General features: G+C 48.1%; 1 protein-coding gene across 1 annotated transcript in view; it reads right to left on the bottom strand.

Annotated features, from left to right (window-relative positions):
* The window catches only part of LOC146010509 (piwi-like protein 1), a 187,223-nt gene that overhangs the window by 121,399 nt on the left and 41,759 nt on the right, over positions 1 to 24,065 (bottom strand). Inside the window, exons 5-7 of the mRNA XM_083151290.1 lie at positions 20,160 to 20,371; positions 5,517 to 5,638; positions 212 to 292 (exon numbers count right to left, since the gene is read on the bottom strand). Of these exons, the coding sequence (XP_083007416.1) occupies positions 212 to 292; positions 5,517 to 5,638; positions 20,160 to 20,371 (415 nt within the window). The remainder of the gene's footprint in view (positions 1 to 211; positions 293 to 5,516; positions 5,639 to 20,159; positions 20,372 to 24,065) is intronic.

The raw sequence follows: 24,065 nt of genomic DNA, 5'->3' as shown, positions 1-24,065 counted from the left end.
CCGGTACTTCACCTCAAAAAGGTGAGGAGGATTTGGTCTTTTATATATAGTGAATTTATTTTAATTTTTTTTACACAAAACTACTTCGGTAAAAAGTTTTCTAAGCATAAAAAAATGGCAGACTAGATGGGCCATGTGGCATATCTGCCATTGAATACCAATGTAAATATAATAAAGAAAATATAACACAAATTTGACATCATTAACTTACTTGTGATTTCTGATTTCGATAGGATCACTAGGGTTGTAATAATTTCGTCCAATTTGTTTCATGCTCATCATCTTAAGAAGCCTGCAAGCAACAGAAGATGTGCAGTTAGAAAAAAAAAACAGTTAAAAATTTTCAATAGATTAAATGAGATATTCTGTGTTCACAAGTCAATTAAGCATATTCAATGTTTCCTTTTAAAGTGCAGTGTAATTGACCTGTTCTTACCCTGTTAAATAATTTTCGTTGAGATTCATAGGGGACACCGGATTTAACAATGGATAAAGGCCTAATTCAGGTTGTTTCGGAAGTAGCAAAATTCACTGCTTCCCGAGAGCTGATATGTCGCCCACATGAACGGTCTGATGCGAGGGGATGTGTTCGCCAACTCATCCCCTCGCATGGGACCACTAGCAGGAGAAATCTTTTGATGGTCGCCAACCACTGAATGATTTCTCCTGCCTTCGGAAATAAAAGTCAGTCTGCACAGACATTTTTTACCTCCACATATCGCCGAATTCATGTGACGTCACCCGCCTTCCCTGAGCAGGCATCGGCCTACCCACGTTCTCAGGGAAATGCCTAGCATTTTCATGGTGACGCTTCTCCAGCCTAATTTCCGCCCCCGTCCCTCCCTCCCCGCAACAAACAGCCTGGCGAGTGTGTAATTAACCAAATCCGTTCAGTGTCGGGGTTTGCCATGCGCAGAAATACATGCGCAAACCCCGACCATCGAGGCCAGGGCCAAATCAGGATAGCTATAAGAAACTATGAATCGGCCCCATATTCTGTCAGTGAGGAGTTTGGGCACAAAACAATTAATGTTTTCCTAACAGCAGCCAAGGCTCCGTTTCCCATATATATCCTGTCTAGTTAACTTAGCAAGCCTAAGACAGGAGCGAGAAGGAGAAAAATCAGCACACACCCACAGATTTAAACACCAAGAAGATATAGACAGAGGAACAGGAAGCCAAACAAAATGCAACAAACCAGGTGTGTCAGGGTGGGCACCTTATGTCCCCTATGGATCTCAATGAAAAGGATTAAACCATGTAAAAAATATATGTTTTTCATCAGTCCATGGTGCTGTTTATTGAAATACGTGGAGACAGCTAGTCTTTTTGTCCACTCTATATTTCCAAGAGCACAGTGCTGGTTTCTGGAATACAGGGAGGCCTAATTCATTGTGTTCCCTTATATTTCTGGAACCAGCAACCAGGCTTAAAGAGCACAGGACTGGTTATGCTCGCGCAGGGGACCCCACGTCGGTTTATTCATTTAAATTTACTTTTTTATTACATAGAGAACCATGCAGAGATCTCACTGTTCCGTGCATGCTTCCTCAAATACGGCTGGAAAATGTGTTAATTCATGTCCGAATTCATCTATACGAAATATTGGTAAATGAGCATCATATACACACACTTAGGCTCTATGACCACAATTAACATAGGGAGACCAGGACGCTGATGCAGAGGATTTGGCCTAGCAGCAGACATCAGGAGCCTCCTGTCGCGTGCAAGGGTGCTCAAATGTGTTAAAATGGTCGCCAGAGCCGCATGAGGACAGGGGAAGAGCCAGCCACCTCTGTCCTTTACAATGAAAACTCTTTTAAGATATAGTGACAAAGACAGCTGTTTTTAATGTTAACTGACCACCTCTCTAAGGGGGGGAGGGGGGGGGCTATTCCCCACTGTAACTACAGTGACACCTAGTGGATAAAGGAGAAATAAAGCAAATTCCTAATAAAGGAGATTTATGTTCTTACCTGTTAAATCTCTTTTTTGGAGATCCATAGGAAACACAGGGTAGACGCTAAGTATAGGGTTGGATAATGGACATGGCACCAAATGGTATAAACATTTGCCTCTGAGCAGCCCAGGCTCCGCCTCCCCTATTCCCCGCCTCTACTTCATGCAGCTAGTTTTAGTTAGTAAGCCCAAGGCAGGAGCAAGTAAAGAAGGTAGAAAGAGGTAACAAACAGCTGTATCATACACACACCAGTCCATAACATAGGGACAGTGAAACAAAGAAACAGTAACTGCCTGACAAATCTGTTCTGCCGTGGCACCACCCATTATGCACTCACAGATTGAGTAGAGTGAGCTCCAATCACACTGAAAATGGTAGGCATGAATCAGTGTAAGCCTGTCTTATAGCAGAGTGGATCCAGGGAGCGATAGTCTGCATTGATGCTGGCCAGCTCTGCTTATGAAACCCATAAAGTACAAATAAGATCATCAGAATTGCGGACTGCCGTAGCACGCTGTATCTAAATCCTTAGTACCCATCCTACACCGAGAGATAACTCCCCCGCAGAAGAGTCAGATCCCATAAAGGCAGGTACAACAATATCCTGGTTAATGTGGAACCGACATAACACTTTATGGAGATGACTAGATCTGGTTGTTAGTACCACCCGGTCCAGATGGAAAATTAAGATTAGCAAGCTGTAGGAAAGGGCTGAAAAATCTGACAGTCTACTGGCCGATGCTATAGCTAAGAGCTTGGGTCTTCAAACTGTGGCCCTCCAGATGTTGTGGAACTACATGTCCCAGCATGCCCTGACAGTTTTGGCATGCTCTTTTAGGAAAGAATGTGGCAATGCATGTTGGAACATGTAGTTTCACAACATCTGGAGGGCCGCAATTTGAAGACCCATGGCTAAGAGGAACAACGTTTTCAAAGTCAGCAAAGGCAGATCTACAGAACACAAAGGTTCAAAAGGAGGAGACTGTAAAGCCCGTAGAACCAGTATACGGTCATTAGGTTGACACTATTAAGGTTAACATGCATTGGGTCATCCACTGAAGGTCACCAGGCCTTAGGTCGACACCTGAAATAGGTCAAAATATGTCAGGTCGACTTGAGCATAGGGTTGACAAAGGAAAGGTCAACATAAGTTTTTCACATTTTTTTCTTCTTAGCTGACATGTGTCAACAGGCGGTACTTCATGCTATGCCATCAACTATGGCATAAAATAGTGTGCCGAGCTCAGCAAGAGACCGGATCTGAAGCATGGCAAGCATTCGCGGTACACTTAGACGGTGTCTATGTTGACTGTGTCAACATTCGGGACAACAAAAAAACGTGATAAACTCATGTTTTGACTGTCGAAATATTGACTGTCGACCTAATGCCTGACCCTGTCGACCTTACCCATAGTGATCTATTTCAGTGGTCCACCCAATGCATGTCGACTTAAATTGGGTCGACCCAATGATCCATAACTGCAGAACCAAAGTCAAGTCCCAAAGTGCTACCAGGGGTACATTCTGTGGTTGAAGATGAAGAACTAACTGAATGAAAGTCCAAATATCTGGGAGCAAAGCCAATTTCCTACAGAAAAGGATTTACAAGGCCAAAATCAGAACTTTCAAAGAAAAGCCTGCATCTATACCCTTCTGCAGGAAAGAAAATATCAGAGCAAGTCTGTACGTTCTTGGATTGAAAGCTTTGGAGGAAAACCAGGATAAATATGTCCTCCAAATTCTGTAATATACTTCCTGGTGGTCCAGAAGGGGGGCTAATACATCGGCCCCCACACATCAGAGCATCCCGGTGGTCCCCCATTGCCGATGGTGACGCAGACACCTTACCTGCTCCCCAGGGTCCGGCTGCAGCTGTGATCCCCTGTACACGTGGGAAACGGCCAAGTCACACACGCCGTTGTGGTACTGTGGCCACCGGCGCAGCAGTGCAGGCGTCCAGTGGACGTCCAGTGGACGCCCAGTGCTGCTAGCTCAGTGTAAAAATGAGAAAAAAATGTATAAAGCTGCATAATGCAGCTTCATGTTTTAAGAGGTTCACCAGCTTCTGCTGGCACCAAACTAGAACTGGCTCCCCGATGTGTAAGTAGGCCATAGGTGGAGGAGCCTGGGCTGCCCAGAGGCAAATTTTTATCCCGTTTGGTGTCATGTCAAACCTCCAACCCTAGTCTCCTATGGAGCGAAGAATAAATAAAGCTTGGGGCTGCTTAAAGCAGTCCCTCTCCAAAAAGATTCATCCAGCTTCTGTTGGCACCAAATTTAAAACTGGATGGGGGCAGGGCATAGAAGGGGAGGGACCAATGCATTCTGGGAGTTAAAGCTTTAACTGTTTGGTGCCCAGTCCTTTCCAACCAGTTACACCAAATGGGATACCTGTGGATCCCTATAGACCCTGCAGAAGAAAGCAGGACTTCAAAAAGGAACAAGAACACAGAAGAGCTGTTGCATGGATGGCTCTATCAGGCATACCATTAAGAATTGACAGAGACTCTGTTCAATCGGGATGCGGTCAATTTGCCGGCGGTCGGGATCCCGGCGATCAGAATCCCGACACTGGAATCCCGACCGCCAAAATCCCGAAAATGTCTCCCTCCGTGGGTGTCCACGACACCCATAAAGGGAGAATAAAATAGCGTGCCGAGCGTAGCGAGGCACCGGGCCCGCTGCGTGGCGAGCGTAGCGAGCCCGCAATGGGGGGCGATCCACGTCCCCCCCATGTCTGGATTTCGGCGGTCGGGATTCCAGTGTCGGGATTCCGACCGCCGGCATTACATATCGGATCCGTTCAATCACCCTCCAAAAAGGCTACCTAGAAACCCTACACAATACGCAAAGGTGTGGCAAAGCAGGCTACAGTACCTAAAGAAAGCTAAATAAAAAGACCTAACAAAGTTCCTGAAAGGAACAACTTCCTTTGACAAATTGTATCCACTATACTTGCTCAAAACAGATTGCAATAAGAATGGAGTCTAAGAAAAGGAGCTAAAATCCCAGGGCAAGATGCCATCTATACTATACAGCTAATTATAAAAGCAACACTGATTTAGAAATAAGCAAGTGCACAGCAATTTTTTTTCTGTTTGCTTGTCTCATATCTGAGGTAAGAAGACAATACTGTAAATATCATGAGCAAGACACATGCTAAAAACAAGCTGGAGCCATAGACAAGGCTATTTCCACAACCTCAGAAGCATTACCCCCTGGTACATATGGCACAAAGGGGCAGATGTATTAAGCCCAGTAAAGAGATAAAATAGGTGATTATGCACCAGCCAATCAGCTGTTTGAAAAATGGCAGGTAGGAGTTGATTGACTAGTGCGATACCACCTTCTACTTTATCTCCCCATTATCTCTTCACCAGGCTTAATACATCTGCTGCTTAGGGCCAAATGTATTACACCTTCTCAAGTGATTAAGTGCCAGCCAATCAGATAATGTCATATTACAGGCTGGATTTGAAAATTTACAATTAGGGGCTGCACTGTTCAAATATAGAATACAAAACCATAAAAAAAACACACACACACAAAAACTCACCTTCGAAACATAACATTGTAAAATTGAAAACAAGTAGGTGACGTAGGTGGTAATTCATTTGTCAACGTGATTGTGATTTTTACATTCTCTCCATTGCGAGTTTGGCTGAACACCTCACTGACCTGTAACAAAAACAATATGATGCAAATTTAAAATTGTTTAATATGTTTTGCAGCCTAAAATGAATATCCTATTGGCAACAATATTTTTTCTCCCCCAAAACAAATATTTTTTTATCTGCCTATCCAATTAATAAGTTTTTCTTCTCACGAAAATCATAGGATCCACGACAAGCCGCACACCTATGTATTTTCACTGCACCAAAAAAAGGAAAGTTATGGTAGACCTACCTTTGTTAACTTCCTTTCCTTGAAGTCCATGGGAACCACAGGGGACATTGGGGTTGTAGGCGGATCTGGGGGGTCCGAGGCACCAATCAGCGAAGCTTTTTGAAGTCTCCCCTGGGCCCTCTCCCCTGCAACCCCGCCTCCAGGCTCAACTTGCTCAGTTTTGGTACCAAGCCATAAGAAGGAAGCGGAGAAAGGAAGAGGACAGAGAGACCACATGCCCAAGTACTCATATATACACATCACGGCACATGGACAAGGTTTTGGTCGTTATCAGTTACAGTGTAATATATCACACATAGGGATACCTCAGGAACAAATTGATTGAAGGGAGGGCACCCTATGGTTCCCATGGACTTCAAGGAAAGGAAGTTAACAAAGGTAGGTCTACCTTAACTTTCCTTTTCAGGGTCCATGGGTCCCACAGGGGACATCGGGGATGTCTCAAAGCCGTAATTTAAGGGAGGGAATTTGCCTGAGGTGTGAGAAGTACTCGACGACCAAAGGAGGCATCCTGAGAGGTGAACGTGTCAAAAGCATAAAATCTAATAAAGGTATGGACAGATGACCACGTTGCAGCCTTGCACAGCTGTTCGGCAGATGCACCCCGGCCTGCTGCCCATGATGGACCAACCGCTCTGGTAGAGTGCGCATTAACAGAAACAGGAATAGGAAGATTAGCCTGTTGATAGCCATGCGAATCCAGTGAGCAATAGTCTGTTTGCCCGCTGGCCAACACTTTTTGCGGAATCCATACAATACAAAAAGGGAGTCAGATTTTCTGACCGTCTTAGTACGGTCAACATAAATGGTCAGAGCCCTGACCACATCTAGCAAACGTTCATCTGGCGAGAGATCTTCAGCTATGAATGCAGGAACAACAATCTCCTGATTAACGTGAAATCTGGAGACGGCCTTGGGCAGGTAAGATGGTTTTGTCCTCAATACTGCCCTATTAGAATGGACAATAAGAAAAGGAGATTTACAAGAAAGAGCTGAGAGGTCTGAAACTCTTCTGGCCGAAGCAATGGCCAAAATAAATACTGTTTTGGCAATTAGCCACTTGAAATCAGCCGTATTCAGCGGTTCAAAAGGGGGCTTAGTCAAAGCCTGTAATAAGATTGACAGATCCCAGGTACATACGGAGCTTGGATATGAAGTACCCCTTGGAATAATGTATGAACATCCGTTAGAAAGGCAATTATCTTCTGGAACCAGACAGATAAAGCTGAGACCTGGACTTTTAAAGAGGCCAGTCTCAACCCCATATATAGGCCATTCTGTAGGAATGCCAGGATTCTGGCTACCTTGAAGACCTTGGGATCATACTTCCTATCTGTGCACAAGGTGAAGTAGGTGTGCCATATCCGGTAATAAATCCGGGAAGACGCTGGCTTGCACGCCCGAATCATGGTCCTCGTCACTCTGGAAGAGAAACCCTTACGTTTTAGTAAGGCAGTTTCAAGTGCCACACCGTCAAAGACAGTCGCTGAGGGTCCGGGTGTAGGCAAGGCCCCTGAGTGAGCAAGTCCACCCAAAGAGGTAACAGGAATGGAGGCTGATGAGACAACAGTTTGAGGTCGACATACCAGTGTCTGCGTGGCCAGGCCGGAGCTATTAGAATGGAGTTCCCGCCTTCCTGTTTGAACTTCCTGATTACTCTGGGAATCATGTTGATTGGTGGAAAGGCGTATGGAAGATGAAACGTCCATGGAAACGATAGGGCATCCGTGAAGCAGGCTTGAGGAAGTTGGACACTTTGTTGTTGTGTCTAGATGCCATTAGGTCCATGTCCGGTAGGCCCCAATGTTCTGTCAGGATGGCAAACACCTCTGGGTGGAGCGACCACTCCCCCGGATGTATATCTTGGCGGCTCAAGAAGAGCTGCTGCACTGCGAGTGCCTCCCTGGCGGTTTATGTACGCCACAGCTGTTGCATTGTCCGACCTGATCTGTACAGGTTTCCCTTGGAGAAGGTCCTTTGAACGGATCAGGGCGTTGAATACTGCCCGGAGCTCCAGTATGTTGGAGAGGCGTGTCTCCGGAGCGGCCCACACGCCTTGCAAGGATCGGGATCCTACTTAGCCCCCAGCCTTAAAGACTGGCTTCGGTTGTGAGAATCGTCCACTCCGTGAACCAGAAGGGGCTGCCTTGATTCAAGTGGTCTGTCTGCAACCACCATTGAAGAGAGGTTTTCAACTCCTGAGTCAGTGTGAGGAACGTGGACCAGATGTGGTGAGGTAGACCGTCCCATTTAGCCAAGATGAGGCGCTGGAGGGGACGAGAATGGAATTCAGCCCACTCCACCATATCGAATGTCGATACCATGAGGCCCAAAATCCTCATTGCCCAGTGAACTGAGACTCTTGGACTCTGTACAAATGACTGAATTCAGTGTTGCAGAGCATTGCACTTGTCCCTGGGAAGTGACATCCTCAAGAACCGGGTATCTAATAGAGCTCCTAGATGCAGCATTTGCTGAGAAGGGATCAGGGAAGATTTTTCCCAATTTAGGAGCCACCCGTGTGCCTGGAGTGTTGTTATTGTTATCTGAAGGTGTGATAACAGAGCCTCTGGAGATTTGGCCACCAGTAAGAGGTCATCTGGGTATGGGAATACCCGGATGCCTAGACGGTGGAGATGTTCCGCCATGACTGCCATGATTTTTGTGAAGATCCTAGGAGCCGTGGCTGGGCAGAATGGAAGGGCCTGGAATTGAAAGTGACGGTTCTGAATAGCAAACCGCAGATACTTCTGGTGTGCTGGCAGAATGGGGACGTGTAAGTACGCGTCTCGAATGTCTAGAGAGACCATATAATCCCCCTCTTCCAAGGCTAGGATAATGGTCCTCAGAGTCTCCATCCGGAATTTTTAAACCGTTACCACCTTGTTGAGTGATTTTAGGTTCAGGATGGGCCGGTATGTTCCATTTGGTTTTGGAACCAGGAAGAAAGTCGAGTAGTAACCAAGTCCCCTCTCGTGAGGAGGGACTGGGACTATTACTTGAGACTGCAAGAGAGTGCAGTATTTTTAGCAAATGTTCTGCTTTGTGTGGGTTGTGTGGCAGACCCGTGCAGAATTATTTGCGTGGGGGAGGCTTTTTAAATGAAATGAAGTATCCCCGAGACACCACTTCCCTCACCCCGGCATCTGTTGTTGTAGAATGCCATTGGTGAGCAAAGCGGAGAAGTCTGCCTCCCACCTGGGGATCCCGCTGCGAGAGGCGGGTCCCGTCATGCAGCAGGCTTGTCAGGGGCCTGTCTAGTGACCCAAGCCTGTTTAGGCTTTGCCTTGCCTGCTTTGTTGGGCGGGGCGTTCATGCGTTCCTGGAATAGGACTGCCCTCTAGCTTTACCTTGGGGGCGAAAGGACCGAAAGGAGGAGGTCCTAGGTTTGGGGGGGGCAGAGCTGTGGGGAGGCAAGCCGTCGTAGCAGCTGCTAAAGAGGATACAATCTTATTAAGCTCCTCCCCGTATAAATTATCGCCCTTAAAGGCCAACAGTTCCAAGGTTTTCTTGGATTCCACAAGATCGTCCTCCACCACCTGAACCCATGGCAAAATGGCTTTTGCCACCCAGGTTGCTACTATGGTGGGCCTCTGAATTGCACCAGAGAATGAAAATATGGCCTTAAGGGACTGCTCTAGGCGTCTGTCCTTAGGGTCCTTCAAGACCGGCTGGACTACAGGGGGTGCCATGGAGGGAGGAAGGCGATCCACTAGGGTGCCTAACAGCTGTTGAAAAGCTGCCCAGGGAGGTTGTGGAGAAACCACTGTGGCAGAGGACTGGCCAGGGGGGATGAAGCAATTGACACAAAGTCCATCCTGGATAACATCCTGTTCAGACAGGCCCGCAGCACAGCTCCTGCAGGACAGAAGCTTGGGGGACTCAGTCTGATTGTGCCCCCATTTAGACATATTATCATATATACCCGCAAGGGGTGATAACAGTGCATAATAGGAGAATTTAACCAAGGAAGCCCTAGAGTGATATCACTGCGTGAATGTGACCTTTGAGGCAGAGCCCCAGTGTGAAAAAAAGAAACAGTGGACAGTATAAAAGTACTGACAGAGTGAAATAACAGAACTAGCACAATAGTCACACACACCAAGGCATTTACATATAGCCAAAGCATAATAACTGCTATCACACCCTGTTATCAACCGCTTGAACTAATGGTAAGGGGGAATAGGGTGGCTGCGAAAACAGCTACTTAGCCTGTAGACTATTTTACAGGGGAGACCGCGCCCGGACTCTGGGAGACCTTCGTGCCTGTGTAAAATGGCGCCGGTCAGAGAGAAAGGGGGCGGGCGCAGAGTATTACAGCTACTGGCCACAGCTCTGCGAAGAGAAGGGCGCCAAAGCTGGGGGAGGGACTGCAGGCCAAGCGCCACCTCCCCGTACTGGACTTCCCCCACCGGGACGCAAATGGAGCCTTAGATAAATGGGTCCCCCTTACCCGGGCCTGCGCTCGGTTCCCGGTGGTCTAGTGGAGTCCCTAACCCGAGAGCCAGTGTCCACGCCAGCTGCTGCGGCTGTCTCCCGCAGTGCGCAGCATGGCAGCGATTTGTGCTTTCTATGAGAGGCTTAACTGCTCCCTGATGTCGACCACGCTGCCTGGAGGAGATTTCCGGTGGTGCTAGGCGCTGTTCGTCTCCTCCGCCGGGCTACCCCGCTTGAACGAGGTCGTGGGTGGAATGTCGGCGCCAGCGGGAGTGATGCGGCAGCATGCGCCGCTGTCAAGTGATTGAAGGCGGGAGCTGCCTCAGCCGCCGAAGCGGCAAATTGAAAAGAATACAAATAAAAACCAGGGATTTTGTACTTACCGTAAATCCTTTTCTCCGAGTCCACAGGTGTCACTGGAGTAACAGTGGGAATAGAAGGGCGACCACAGGGAGCATGGGCACTTTAAATATAATTAAGTGTGGCCAACTCCTCCCCTTCTACTCCCCACCTAGGCAGTCACAAGGATGTGCCCGAATGGAGCTGGAAGAAAGAACACGCTTTCCAGAGGAGGTTAGTATAACACACAAGAGTAAACAATCAACCAGAAAAGATTGAAAACATAAATAGAACAGTGATAACCACTGAATCAAACATGCCACACATATAACATAGCAGGCAGTTCCCTAAACATGGGAAGAACTTAACCTAGCAATTACAACTGTAAAGTTTTAAGGCAGGAACAGAGCCGAGGCGGGTGTCCAGTGACACCTGTGGACTCGGAGAAAAGGATTTACGGTAAGTACAAAATCCCTGTTTTCTCCTTCATCCACTAGGTGTCACTGGAGTAACAGTGGGGACGTCCCAGAGCTCCCAACACGGGTGGGATGGCACTGAGACCCCCGTAACACTGAGCATCCAAACTGTGAAGCTGATGCCGTAAAAGTGTCAAATCGGTAGAACCGAACAAAAGTCTGACGACCAGACCAGGTGGCAGCCCTGCAGAGCTGCTGAATGGAGACCCCTCTGGCAGCCGCCCAAGAGGGGCCCACCGAGCAGGTAGAATGCGCTGTGATGGAGGCAGGCGGGCGTAGAGCCCTTGCCACGTAGGCCCTACGAATGGTCAGGCGGATCCAACGCGACAACGTCTGCTTTGAGGCTGGCCAGCCCCGCCTGACTGGATCATACGTAACAAAAAAAGCATCCGACTTCCTCAGTGATGCAGTTCTGGATACATAGATCTTCAGGGCTCTGACCACGTCAAGAATACTGTTCTCAGGAGAGACGTCTTGGAAGGCCGGTACCACAATTGGCTGATTTATGTGGAAGGCCGATACCACCTTAGGCAAAAAGGAACCGCTGGTGCGCAGCTCTGCCCTGTCAGAATGAAATATCAAAAACGGGGGCATGCATGACAGAGCCCCCAAATCCGAAACTCTCCGTGCCGATGCAAAGGCCAAGAGAAGCACTGTCTTCCATGTGAGGTAACGAAGGTCCACGTCCTCTAGCGGTTCGAACACCTCAGACTGCAAGAAACATAGAACAAGGTCTATATCCCCAGGAGCCGTGGGTGGACGAAAAGGAGGTTGCAGCCGCAAAACTCCCTGAAAGAAGGTGTGTACCTCAGGTAAAAGGGCCAATTTATTTTGAAAAAAAAAAAAAAAAACGACAACGCTGATACCTGTACCTTCAAGGTGGAAGGACGCAACCCTGCAGCTAAGCCAGCCTGCAGGAAAAGAAGAAGCCTGGCCTTTTTGAAAAGAGTGGCGGAGACACCACGACTCTCACACCAGACCACATAGACCCTCCAGATGCAGTGGTAATACTTGGAGGTGACCTCCTTCCTGGCCTTCATCATGGTGGGTATCACCGCCCGCAGGATACCTGCCTGTCTCAGAATGGACCTTTCAGCAGCCACGCCGTCAAATGAAGCCGACTTAAGTCTGGGAAGACGAAAGGCCCTTGGCTGAGCAGATCTTCTTGAAGAGGCAGGGGCCAAGGCTCGTCTATCAGAAGAGACGTGAGGCTGGTGTACCATGACCTGCGCGGCCAGTCCGGAGTTATCAGGAGGACAGAGATCCCCTCCCTCCGGATTCTATGCAGCACCCGAGGTATTAGCGGGAATGGAGGGAAGATGTACACAAAGTGGAATGGCCAAGGGGCCACCAATGCATCCACTCCCACCGCATGAGGATCCCTCGTGCGGGCAAAAAACCGTGGTAGCTGGCTGTTGTGGCGAGACGCCATGAGGTCTGCCTGGGGACACCCCCACCGGTGGACCAGTTGCTGGAAAACCTGGGGATTGAGACACCATTCCCCCTGGTATACGTCCTGCCGACTTAAGAAGTCGGCCTCACAATTTTCTACGCCAGGAATGAATATGGCGGAGATGGCCAGGGCGTGATCTTGAGCCCACAGCAGGATTCGACTCACCTCCTTCATGGCAGCGTGGCTGTGCGTGCCTCCCTGCTTGTTGATGTAGGCCACTGCAGTGGCGTTGTCCGACTGCACTCTGATGGCCCTGCAGGAGAGGATTGTAGACAGCTCTGAGCTCCAAGATATTGATGGAGAGCAGGGCCTCCTGCTGAGTCCAACGGCCCTGGAACTGATGGTCCAGAATGACTGCTCCCCACCCGCGAAGACTTGCGTCTGTGGTGAGCAGTATCCAGTTCCAGACGGCGAACCTCTTTCCCTCCCTGAGGATTGCTGGGTTCAGCCACCACAGGAGAGAGTGACGTGCCCGCACTGACAACCGTATCCTGTGGTGAAGGTGCAGGTGAGAGCCGGTCCACTGACGCTGAAGGCAACGCTGGAAGGGTCTTGATCGAAAACGAACGTATTGGAGAGCCTCGTAGGAGGCGACCATCTTCCCCAGAAGCCTGGTACATGTGAGGACCGATAACTGTCTGGTCAGAAGGACCGAGCGGATCAAAGCCTGGAGGGACTGTATCTTGTCCTCAGGGAAGAACACTCTCAGAAGAGTGGTATCCAGTACCATCCCCAGGAACTGTAACCGTTGAGACGGCTGGAGCTGGGACTTCTGAAACTTGAGTATCCATCCGTGGCGAATGAGAGTACTCTGAGTCAGGGCTATGTTGTCCAGGAGGACCTCCCTGGATGGAGCCTTCAGCAGAAGATCGTCCAGGTACGGAATGACCATTACTCCCTGGTTCCGCAGAATCTCCATCATCACCGCCATGACCTTGGTGAAGATCCGGGGTGCTGGGGAGAGGCCAAATGGAAGGGCCTGGAACTGCCAATGTTGGCTGCGGACTGCGAACCGAAGGAAAGCCTGATGTGGAGGCCAAATAGGGATATGGAGGTAGGCGTCCTCGATGTCGAGTGACACCAAGAACTCGCCCTCCTCCAACCCCGCGATCACAGATTGCAGGGACTCCATCCTGAACTTGACCGGTTGAAGGTAAGGATTGAGGTCCTTCAGGTTCAGGATGGGACGTGCCGTCTGGTTTGGGGACCAGAAAGAGGCTGGAGTAGAACCCCAAGGACCTTTGGTCTGCTGGGACCGGGATAACCACCACTGCCGAGACCAACTTCTGGATGGCCGCAGTTAGAAGCAGGCTCTTTTCTGCTGAAACTGGCAAACCGGTTTTGAAAAACCGGTGAGGGGGTGGTTTTTGGAAATGTATCTTGTAGCCAAAGGCTACCAGATCTCGAACCCAAGCGTCCTGGCAAGACTGCAGCCAAACGTGCCTGAAGCCTTGAAGACGCGCTCCAATCCTGGGATCCCCCAGGTGGGCCTGAAACCCGTCATGCGGCGGGCTTGGTGGAGGCCTTGGCCTCTTGGGTGGAAGAGGAAGCACCTCTGCCACGACCTCTGGAGCCTCTCTGGGAGGCAGCGCCTCCTCTAGAGCGACCTCTGAACTTAGCCTGGGGCCGAAAGGATGTTCCCTGAAAGGTCCTACGAGTAGATGGAGGAGCCGTGGAGGGGAGGAATGTGGATTTTCCACCAGTGGCTTGTGATATCCACTTATCTAACTCGGGCCCAAAAAACACCTCACCAGTGAAGGGAAGTGCTTCCACTGCCCGCTTCGACTCTGCATCCGCTTGCCACTGGCGGAGCCAGAGTGACCGGCGTGCTGATATGGACAGGGCAGATATGCGTGCCCCTATGATGCAAACATCGTTAGAGGCCTCCACCATATAGGATGATGCTTCAGAAATATGTTCTGCTAATTGCACCAGGACATCCACCTCCCCTCCATGATTTAGCTGATGAGCCAACTGGGAGGCCCAAACCCCTATGGCCTTATTGACCCAGCATCCGACCTGAGCCGGACGCTGAACTACCCCTGCCGCAGTATAAATAGACTTAAGCGTAAGCTCAAGCTTGCGGTCGGAGGCGTCTCTAAGAGTAGTAGCCCCTGGTACAGGGAGAACTGTCTTCTTAGAAAGACACGTGACCGAAGGGTCAACTACCGGGGGTGTTTCTAACAGCTTTCTGCCAGCAGCAGACAAGGGGTATGAAGACAACAGTCTCCGGGAAATCTGAAATATCCTGTCAGGGTTTTTCCAGGCCTGTATGACGTGGTCATCTAATTCCTATGCTGGAGGAAAAGAAGCCACCTGCTTTGGTTTTTTACCAAACAGGGAGGGGCGAGTGGGGGCTGACGCCCCATCCTCCACATTCGGTGCCAGCTTTACCATATCAATGAGGTCATCTAAACCTTGCGCAAACTGCTCTGGTTGCTGTGGTGGCAAATCCTGTTGCACATCCACATCTGGGGCAGCATATTCCCCTTCCTCAAGGTCAGGCATATCCTCATCCGTGTCAGTGTCTAAGACCTGCGTGAGAAGCCTCTTTAGCACTGGGGGTTGTGAGTCATGTGTCCCGCGGGCCGTATGGGCTCAGAGGCCAAGGCTTTTGTTAAACGCTCCACAGCTAAGGTTAATTCACGCTGCTGTGATCTAGATGATTCTCTGTCCCTCTGGGAATCTGTAATCTCAGAGGACAGGCGTGACATCACCTCCGGGAGCTGCAACACCCATGCAGGGGAGGGCTGCTGGGAGGTAGAGGGAGCGGGGTCAGTAGTGCATTTCTCGCACACTGGAGTACCCTCAGCAGATTGTGTGAGTTTAGAATTACACTTCCTGCAAGATCTCTTTGAGCTGCCTCCAGCCATTATGATAGTGATTGAGCTATACATAATCTATATATAGCAAGGTGTGTGTTGACCTGGCACTCCCCCAGCTGGTCAGGAACCCAGGTGCCTTCCGGAACAGTTGTGCAGGAGTAGGCAAAGAAGCAGACAGCGGCACTCTGGGAATTTTCAAAAACGTTTATTAGTGCAAAAATAGCATACCAACGTTTCGGGGCATAAGGTACCCCTTTGTCAAGGTGAACAGTGCAGATATATATATACATAATCAATATACAACAATCAACAGGTTAATATCCACTGTACACACACACCAGGGGATAGTACAGGAAGAAGGGTAAAAAGACTGGACAGGAGAGACAGTATTAGAGGAAAAGTTGCCAGAGGCTAACAACAGCGCTATGGACTTGGGGAAGCTGCTTAGCAGGTCTGGACACCCGGAGGAAGGCTGTGCTTGAGCCGCAAACTGTCTCAGCCAAAACGGAGTCCCACAGCGTGTCAGCAGCGGTGCACACTTTGAAGATGGCCGCCGCTGTGCTGAAGTCACGCTGGGGAGAAACCGGGGATGCTGGGAGCATACCATGCGGTTGCTCCGCCCCTTCGGCTGCTCCGTGTTCTCCCAAAATGGCACCAGTTTTAAAACCCCTCTTAAACCTGCGCTACCGCCAAATTTTTCACTTTTTCACTGACCCCCACGCTGAGCGGGAGGTCAGGCATACATTACCGCTGCCATTTGCTGGTCGGCGGCGGTAGAGGCTGAGGGAGGACGGGATACGCACTGCGTGCAGTGGTGGCTGTCCTCCGGAGACGGTGGTCTCTGCAGCCGGGGACCGGCCGCGAGCCGCACGCAGCTGCAGCCGGATCCCCTCCGACAGCTCCTGTGATGCAGACAGGCAGCGGCAGACTGCCTGTCTGATGTTGAGTTTAAAAAAAATTGGTACTTGTGTAGTTTCACGGCGCCACCATGGCGCCGTGCGTCTGAGTCTCCTTGCGGGTCTCGCTTTGCTCGCCCACGCTGCGGGCTCGGTGGGGCGCTACGCTCGCCACGCTATCTAAAATCAACTCCATGCCAACATGTATAGTGGGGGTATGAACTATCCATGTTGGCATGGAGTTAAGTTAGTTTATTTTAGATAGTTTGTGGCGAGCGTAGAACCCGGAAGTAGCACGGTGCCATGCTGGCGCAGTGAAACTACACAAGTACCCAAAAAAATGTTTCAAGCTTTTAAAAATAAATGCCCTGGAGCAAGCCAGTAGTGTGACCAGCTCCCATGAGGGCACATTCTAAGACTGCCTATGTGGGGAGTAGAAGGGGAGGAGTTGGTCACACTTAATTATATTTAAAGTGCCCATGCTCCCTGTGGTCGCCCTTCTATCCCCACTGACACCTAGTAGATGAAGGAGAAATAAAGCAGATTCTTATGGGATTCCCTCAGTGAGGTAATCACTGCTGATTAAAAGGTGCATCTGCTTCCTGCAGGCACCAAACAAAAAGTTGTTTGAGCGTGGAGGCGGGGTTGCAGGAGAGAGGACCCAAGGCATCCTGGGAAATCTTCAACAAGCTTTGCTGATTAGGTCCTCGGACCCCCTGGATCCGCCTACAACCCCGATGTCCCCTGTGGGACCCATGGACCCTGACAAGGAAATAAAAAATAAAAGTAAATTGAAGAAAAACTCTCTGGAGCTCCAGGAGTGTGCATCCTCTCCTGAGGGTACATTTTCTAAAACTGGCTAGTAGGGAGAAGCAGAGGGGAGTAGCCAGCACACCCTGGTTGAAGAAATATCAGATTCTTACCTGATAATATGTTTTCCTCTACTCCACCATGGCAGCCATCACATATGGGAGAATTTGCTGGCATTGATACATAAAGCACTCAACATAGAGGATGCGCCGGAGAAGTTAAAGCTACAGGAGTTGCTTTTCAGAGACAAGAAGATGAGAAGTAAAACATTTCCCCTATCCCAATCAGTGAAAGATATGGTGTTGGATGAGTGGAAACATCCAGATAAGAGGACTGTAGTCCCAGTAAAGATGGGGAAGATGTATCCCTTTCAAAAGGATCAGATAGCCACATGGGATGAGCTGCCGAAGGTAGATGCAGCAATTGCGAGAATTTCAAAAAAGACGACCTTGCCATTGGAGGACGCTAATATTTTTAAGGACCCAATGGAGCGTTAAATCGAATTGGGCTTAAGAAAGCAGCACCTGATAACAGGGGCGGCACTGAAACCGGCAGCTGCGATGGCACACCGAGAAAGTCTTGCGATACCTGGCGGTGCATGGCTGGCTGATAAACAGGAAAAAGAGTCAGCTGGAACCATCGAACAAAGTAAAATACCTGGGAGTGATACTGGATACACAGTATCTAAGAGTCGCCCTGATGCCAGAGAGGCAGCTAAAGATAGCTCAGTTGATGAGGTCAGTACTGGAAAAATCTGTGGTGTCGGCAGAGTTGTGTATGAGGATGTTAGGGCTCATGGCATCACATCAAGGGTGATGAGAGAGTGGTGTAATCAGTTGGAGGCAGATATGATGGACGGCATAAGGAGGTCCGACTTGTTGAAGACAGTGCAGAATGCACAGTTGGCTATTGAATTCCTGTGTGAGGCCTCATTAGATTCGATGAGGTTGGCAGCTAGAGCTAGTGCAACAGCAGCTGTGACCAGACGAGCCCTATGGCTCAAACCGTGGGTGGCTGATACAATCGTACAATCGAAAAACAAATTACCGACCCTCCCTTTTCAGGGGGATTACTTGTTCGGCACCTAACTGGACCAAATTATAACAAAAATTTCAGGGGGCAAATCCATATGGTTGCCACAGGAGAAACAGAATAGAAAAGTACCAGGAACTAGGAATTTCAAATTTCAGTCTCAAGAGTTCAGGTAGGGGATACAGAAGAGGTACTTGGCTTTCAAGGGCAAATTTTCGTACCCAAAGGGGTAGAGAGAACAGGTTCGCCACAAAGCAGAACCCACAATGACGCCGCACCCCAGGCGGTAGGGGCCAGGCTGCTGAAATTCCGAAGCGCCTGGGAAGGATCCACCTCGGATAGGTGGGTGCTCGAGATCATAAGATACGGTTATAAAATAGAATTCAAGAAGCATCCAGGGACATTCTTTACGGAGTCTCCGATACCAAAAGACCCAGTGGAAAAGGAGGCGTTACTGTCCAGTCTAAAAGAAATGATACAACAAAAAGTGTGGTAAGGACACCACAGTCGCAAATAGGAGACGGATGGTATTCGCGTTTTTTCGTGGTTCAAAAACCATCGGGGGGCTTCAGGACAATATTAGACCTCCGAAGGTTGAATCAGTTGGTACAAGTAAGGTCATTCAGAATGGAGTCGGTAAGAAGTATATTACCGGATCTAAAGGAAAATGACTACATGACCTCTATGGACCTCAAAGATGCCTATCTTCACGTGCCCATATGTTTGAGTCACCAAAAGTATCTGAGATTCTCGCTCAGAGGAGTAAGTTACCAATGTTTTACTTCTTTTCTTCTGGTCTCTGAAAAGCAACTCCTGTAGCTTTAACTCCTCCGGCGCATCCTCTATGTTGAGTGCTTTATGTATCAATGCCAGCAAATTATCCCATATGTGATGGCTGCCATGGGGGAGGTAGAGGAAATTTATGTGCCTGTCTCTTGTCGGATGACCTCTATTCCCCAATGTATTGAGACCTCAGTATCTCATATGAAATAAAATATGTTTCATCTAAACGAACATTTCTGAGCATAAGGACAATAGTCTGTACAAAATAAGCAATACAGGTTCTCTGGTGAAAACAAATCACACATTGCAGCAGTCTGTAAGCCGCAATCTTGCCAATGGCCAGGACAAATTCATTTCATCCCGGACCAGTGAAGATTGCCTGTACATGCTGAGCGAATTAATGAACTATAGAACAATATTTTGTTCTGTATTTCATTAACCCCTTCGATGGTATGCACGGATATTTTCTAGGCTGAGCTGCTCTTCCCGACTCACGCCCCCCCCCCCACCCAGGCACCTGAACACTCGATGAAGTAACAGAAGCCGCAGAGGACAAGCAGCAGCCAATCCAGTGGTGAGTATTTCTGTGGCATAAAAAACCCACCCTGGGAGATGTCATGCACCAGAAAAACCCACCACTGAATGGGTTAAACTTCACTGGACAGCACAAGGTATCGTCTGATTGTGAATAATGACCAACCAGAACATATCACATGCGACCCATTGAAGTGTGCAATCATGCATACACACTAAACGATATGCATGATTTCTCATTCCAGGGCAGCACAGACGGTGTAATGGTTAGCATTACTGCCTCACAGCGCTGAGGTCATGGGTTTAATTCCCACCATGGCCCTAACTGTGAGGAGTTTGTATATTTTCCCAGTGCTTGTGTGGGTTTACTCTCGGTACTCCGGTTTCCTCCCACAACCAAAAAATGTACTGGTAGGTTAATTGGCTTCCAACAAAAATAACCCAAGAGTGAATGTGTGCGCATGTACATGTGGTAGGGAATATAGATTGTAAGCTCCACTGGGGCAGGGACTGATTGACCACATATTCTTTGTAAAATGCTGCAGAATACGCGTGTGCTATGTAAGAAAATGTTAATAAATTAATAAATTCCAAAATGTGAACCTGGCCTAGTATTCAAGTCATAGAAGAATTAGAAGGCATGGCCATTCCAAATTTTACAAGTATGTACATTTGTTAGACATATGTTAAAAATAAGTTATTATTTACCTTATCCAGTCTCTTGGGCAAGAATAATATTGTCCCATCAAAAGCATGTGCTTTTCCAATAAGTTCATCATGCTGATACAGTAAAGCAGACCTTAAGCGCTTAGATTCCATCTGTGGATTGAAGTCGATGTGATACTGGAATAAGACCCACTGTGGTCGTGCAACCAGTTTGATATGGTTAGAAGAAAGTTGAATGGTTTTCCCAGTAACACCTAAAAAGAAAGAGGAATGAAAAAAGCATTATAAAGAAAAATACTTCAATATACAGCTAGAGCCCCTCTCATTCATCTCCAGGGCTCGCCAGAATGTCCCCACCGGCGAGCGCTGGCGGAGAAGGGGCTACAGCTGAATGGGACACACTAGCGTCTCACACGTGTATCCCAGTCACTCTGTGGCGGGGATCGGGATCCCTGGCAGGGTAGGGGGTGGGGGGGGGGGGGGTGTGCAGGGAGGCGGCAATTTTAGGCAGGAAGTATGGTTTACTTCTAAATACTACTCTGTCAGCATACAATTTAACCAAAGGGGGCTTACATGATAAAGCTGCTAGCTCTGATACCCTAAGGGCAGAAGCATAAGGGCTATTTCACACTGTCCGGCTCCTGCCGGACGGCGAAATCCCGCACGTGCCGTACACAGTAGTTGTGAATGGACACTATTGTGTCCATTCACACGGGACGTCCACGGCCCGGCCGGCCGGTTGCAGCCGGATCCCGCCACTGGAAGGGACGGCTGCCGGGCTGTGGCCATTCCCTCCATGATAAACTACTGTGTGCTGCACAGTTTCCTGGTCGTGCGGGTTTTCGCCGCCCGGCAGACCCGGAGTGTGTGAAACCACTCTAAAGGTCTACCCTGTCAGCGATTCAAAAGGAGGCTTTTAAAGAGCATCCAAAGCTAAATATAAATCCCACGGAGACCAAAAAATGTATACTTTACAAATCCGATGGTAAATTTGCGATTTGACCAGCTTCCTAGCACGGATCATAGTCTGAACCACTTGGTTCTTGAATTCTAGATATTAATAGCTAATAACTAAGATGTCAAAGCAAAACAAAGTAAATCTGAGTGAAGACAAGGCCGTTGAATTAGTAGATCTGGAGGAAGCAGTAGCCTAAATGTACGAGAAGCGACCATCATCTGTAATAGGGAGTACCAATGACAGCACGACCAATCCAGAGCTATCAATTTCACAGGAAGTCCCATGCATTGTATCCAGAGATGGACCTTGAATAACACGGTAAATGGTGAAAATATGTAACACAGCTGAAAATGCCATGGAGCAGTCATGGCATCTACGAATAAAGCATAAGGATCCCTCGAGCGAGCTTCATACAGAGGCTTTTTTTGGGGTTAGCAGAGAGGCCATGAGGTCCACGACCAGCAGTCCTCATTTTTACACGATCAGTTGAAAAACCTCCTGATGAAGCTCCCATTTCCCAGGATATGGACTGTGTGATGACTGAGAAAGTCCGCTTCCCAGCTGCCCACTCCGGGAATGTGAACCGCTGATATCACATGTACCCAGGTTTATAATACTGCTTGGAAAGGAATTGTGGGAAAAACAACTTTTCTGCGCAATTTAGATGGCTATATTCAAATGAGATTGAGAGTGCCACCAGACACCCTCCAATACAGAATACAAGGAAAATATATAATCTCACTGTAAGAATAAGAGCACTTATAAGAGGAAAACTGTTACTCCCCTGATTAATTGGTGGAGGTTGATGTCTCCTTCCCAGATGCTCTTCCCATATGGATATATAAAATGATAAAAAGGGAGAAACAAAGGACAGGTGTCCTCGTGTAATATAGTTTAAATAGGGTTGTAGCTAAATATTGTTTAAAATAAAGGTGATTTTTAATTTATTTAATTTCTTGAAATATGATGGGGTATTTTACCCCTTCAAGAAACACTCACAAGGTATTATATTCTTATATGCGTATCCCACCTTCCCAGGTGTATCAAGAAACTCCAAAGTAATCAGCAAAATATGGTGGGGTCAAAATATGGTGGGGTCAGTGACCCTCTCCACAGGACCTACACTAGTGGGACTCTCTCCACAGGACCAGCCACTGGTGGAGCTTCACTGCCGGGAGAATTAAAAAGATCTGGATGAAAACTTGGACTAGGAAAACAAGGCCCCATTCCTTCTGTTCCTTGTTGAAAACACCTAAACATCCAGTTTTATCTTGATATCCTTCAGTTAAGTGTTCACACTGTGGCTTTTTATATGATTTTTTTTTTTATAAAAGGATATCTGTTTTTATCATAATACAGTATCCTTTTGTATCATTATTTTCCCACACAGGCAGCATAAAACATCTGAAAAACTGTAACACATGGGAGGAGAAAAGACCCACCCGATATGCTGTTGATTTCACATGTGTATGTGAGTAATTTGATTAGGGGCACTGACCCCACCATATTTTGCTGATTACTTTGGAGTTTCTTGACAACCTGGGAAGGTGGGATACGCATATAAGAATATAATACCTTGTGAGTGTTTCTTGAAGGGGTAAAATACCCCATCATATTTCAAGAAATAAATAAATTAAAAATCACCTATATTTTAAACAATATTTGGCGACAACCCTATTTAAGCTATATTACACGAGGATACCTGTCCTTTGTTTCTCCCTTTTTATCATTTCATATATCTATATGGGAAGAGCATCTGGGAAGGAGACATCAACATCCACCAATTAATCAGGGGAGTAACAGTTTTCCAGTAAGCGCCCTTATTCTTACAGTGAGATTATATATTTTCCTTGTACCCGGGTTTATGCCCACCGAAAGATGTGAGAAACCTCCGTTAGGGCCCAAAGGCTGATTATTGCCCTTTGATAAAGCTGTGCTCCCCCAAACAGCGAAACAAGTCAGTAGGAGGTTTTTGAACCAGACCTACATGCCCTAACTGTCTGCTGCAAGGTTTTGGAAAATATCCCAAAGTTTTGTTCCCGAAACCAGCCCTACATTGTGGCTTTCCTTGGCCAAGTAGTGTGGAGGAAATAATTACCAACCTGTTTCTGACATCAGCCTACACTGTGGTTAAACTTTGGCTTTTCCATCAGCCATGTGGAGTGGAGAAAATATCCATTGCCTTGACCCACATTTGGATGACAAAACCTTGACCAGATTTACTACTGCAAGTTCGTGAGGAAGACTGCTGCAATGCTATCCCAAGGGATTCATATCCTCTAGCGGTACTGGGTAACTAAAAATCCAGTGGTCACACCTACTGCTACAAATCTCTCTCTCCACTCTATACCTTCACTAGACTAATAAACCCCTTATTTTTTTTTCCCCTGGCATATTTATGGTCAGCGGTCCTCAAACTAGTTTGCTCTGGGACCCCATCAGACAATAAAAATAATTACAGGACTCCAGCAAGCTACTGCAGAAGGTCATCACATCACATGTGTGGTCAGCAGACAGCACATAAAAGGAGAGTTATGGTAGACTTACCTTTGTTAACTCCCTTTCCTTGAAGTCCATGGGAACCACAGGGGACATCGGGGTTGTAGGCGGATCCAGGGGGTCCGAGGCACCAATCAGCGAAGCTCTTAACGGTTTTACCCAGCATGCGCGGGCCCTCCCCTACAACCCCGCCTCCAGGCTACTACCGCCAGTTTTTGGTAACAAGCCGAGAGCAGGAAGCGGAGAAGAGAAGAGGACAGAGAACACATATGCCCAGAAACTCATACATACCTAGCATGAATATGGAATGGTCGGAACGGGTCACAGTATCAGAACATCACGTAAAGGTGAACCTCAGTGGCAAATTTAAAAGGGTGGGCGCCCTGTGGTTCCCATGGACTTCAAGGAAAGGGAGTTAACAAAGGTAAGTCTACCATAACTCTCCTTTTCCTTGTCAGGGTCCATGGGTCCCACAGGGGACATCGGGGATG

This window comes from Crinia signifera, chromosome 1, assembly GCF_055691185.1.
Source record: "Crinia signifera chromosome 1, ASM5569118v1, whole genome shotgun sequence".
Taxonomy (NCBI): Eukaryota; Metazoa; Chordata; class Amphibia; order Anura; family Myobatrachidae; genus Crinia; species Crinia signifera.
This window is presented reverse-complemented; position numbering and strand designations above follow the sequence as displayed.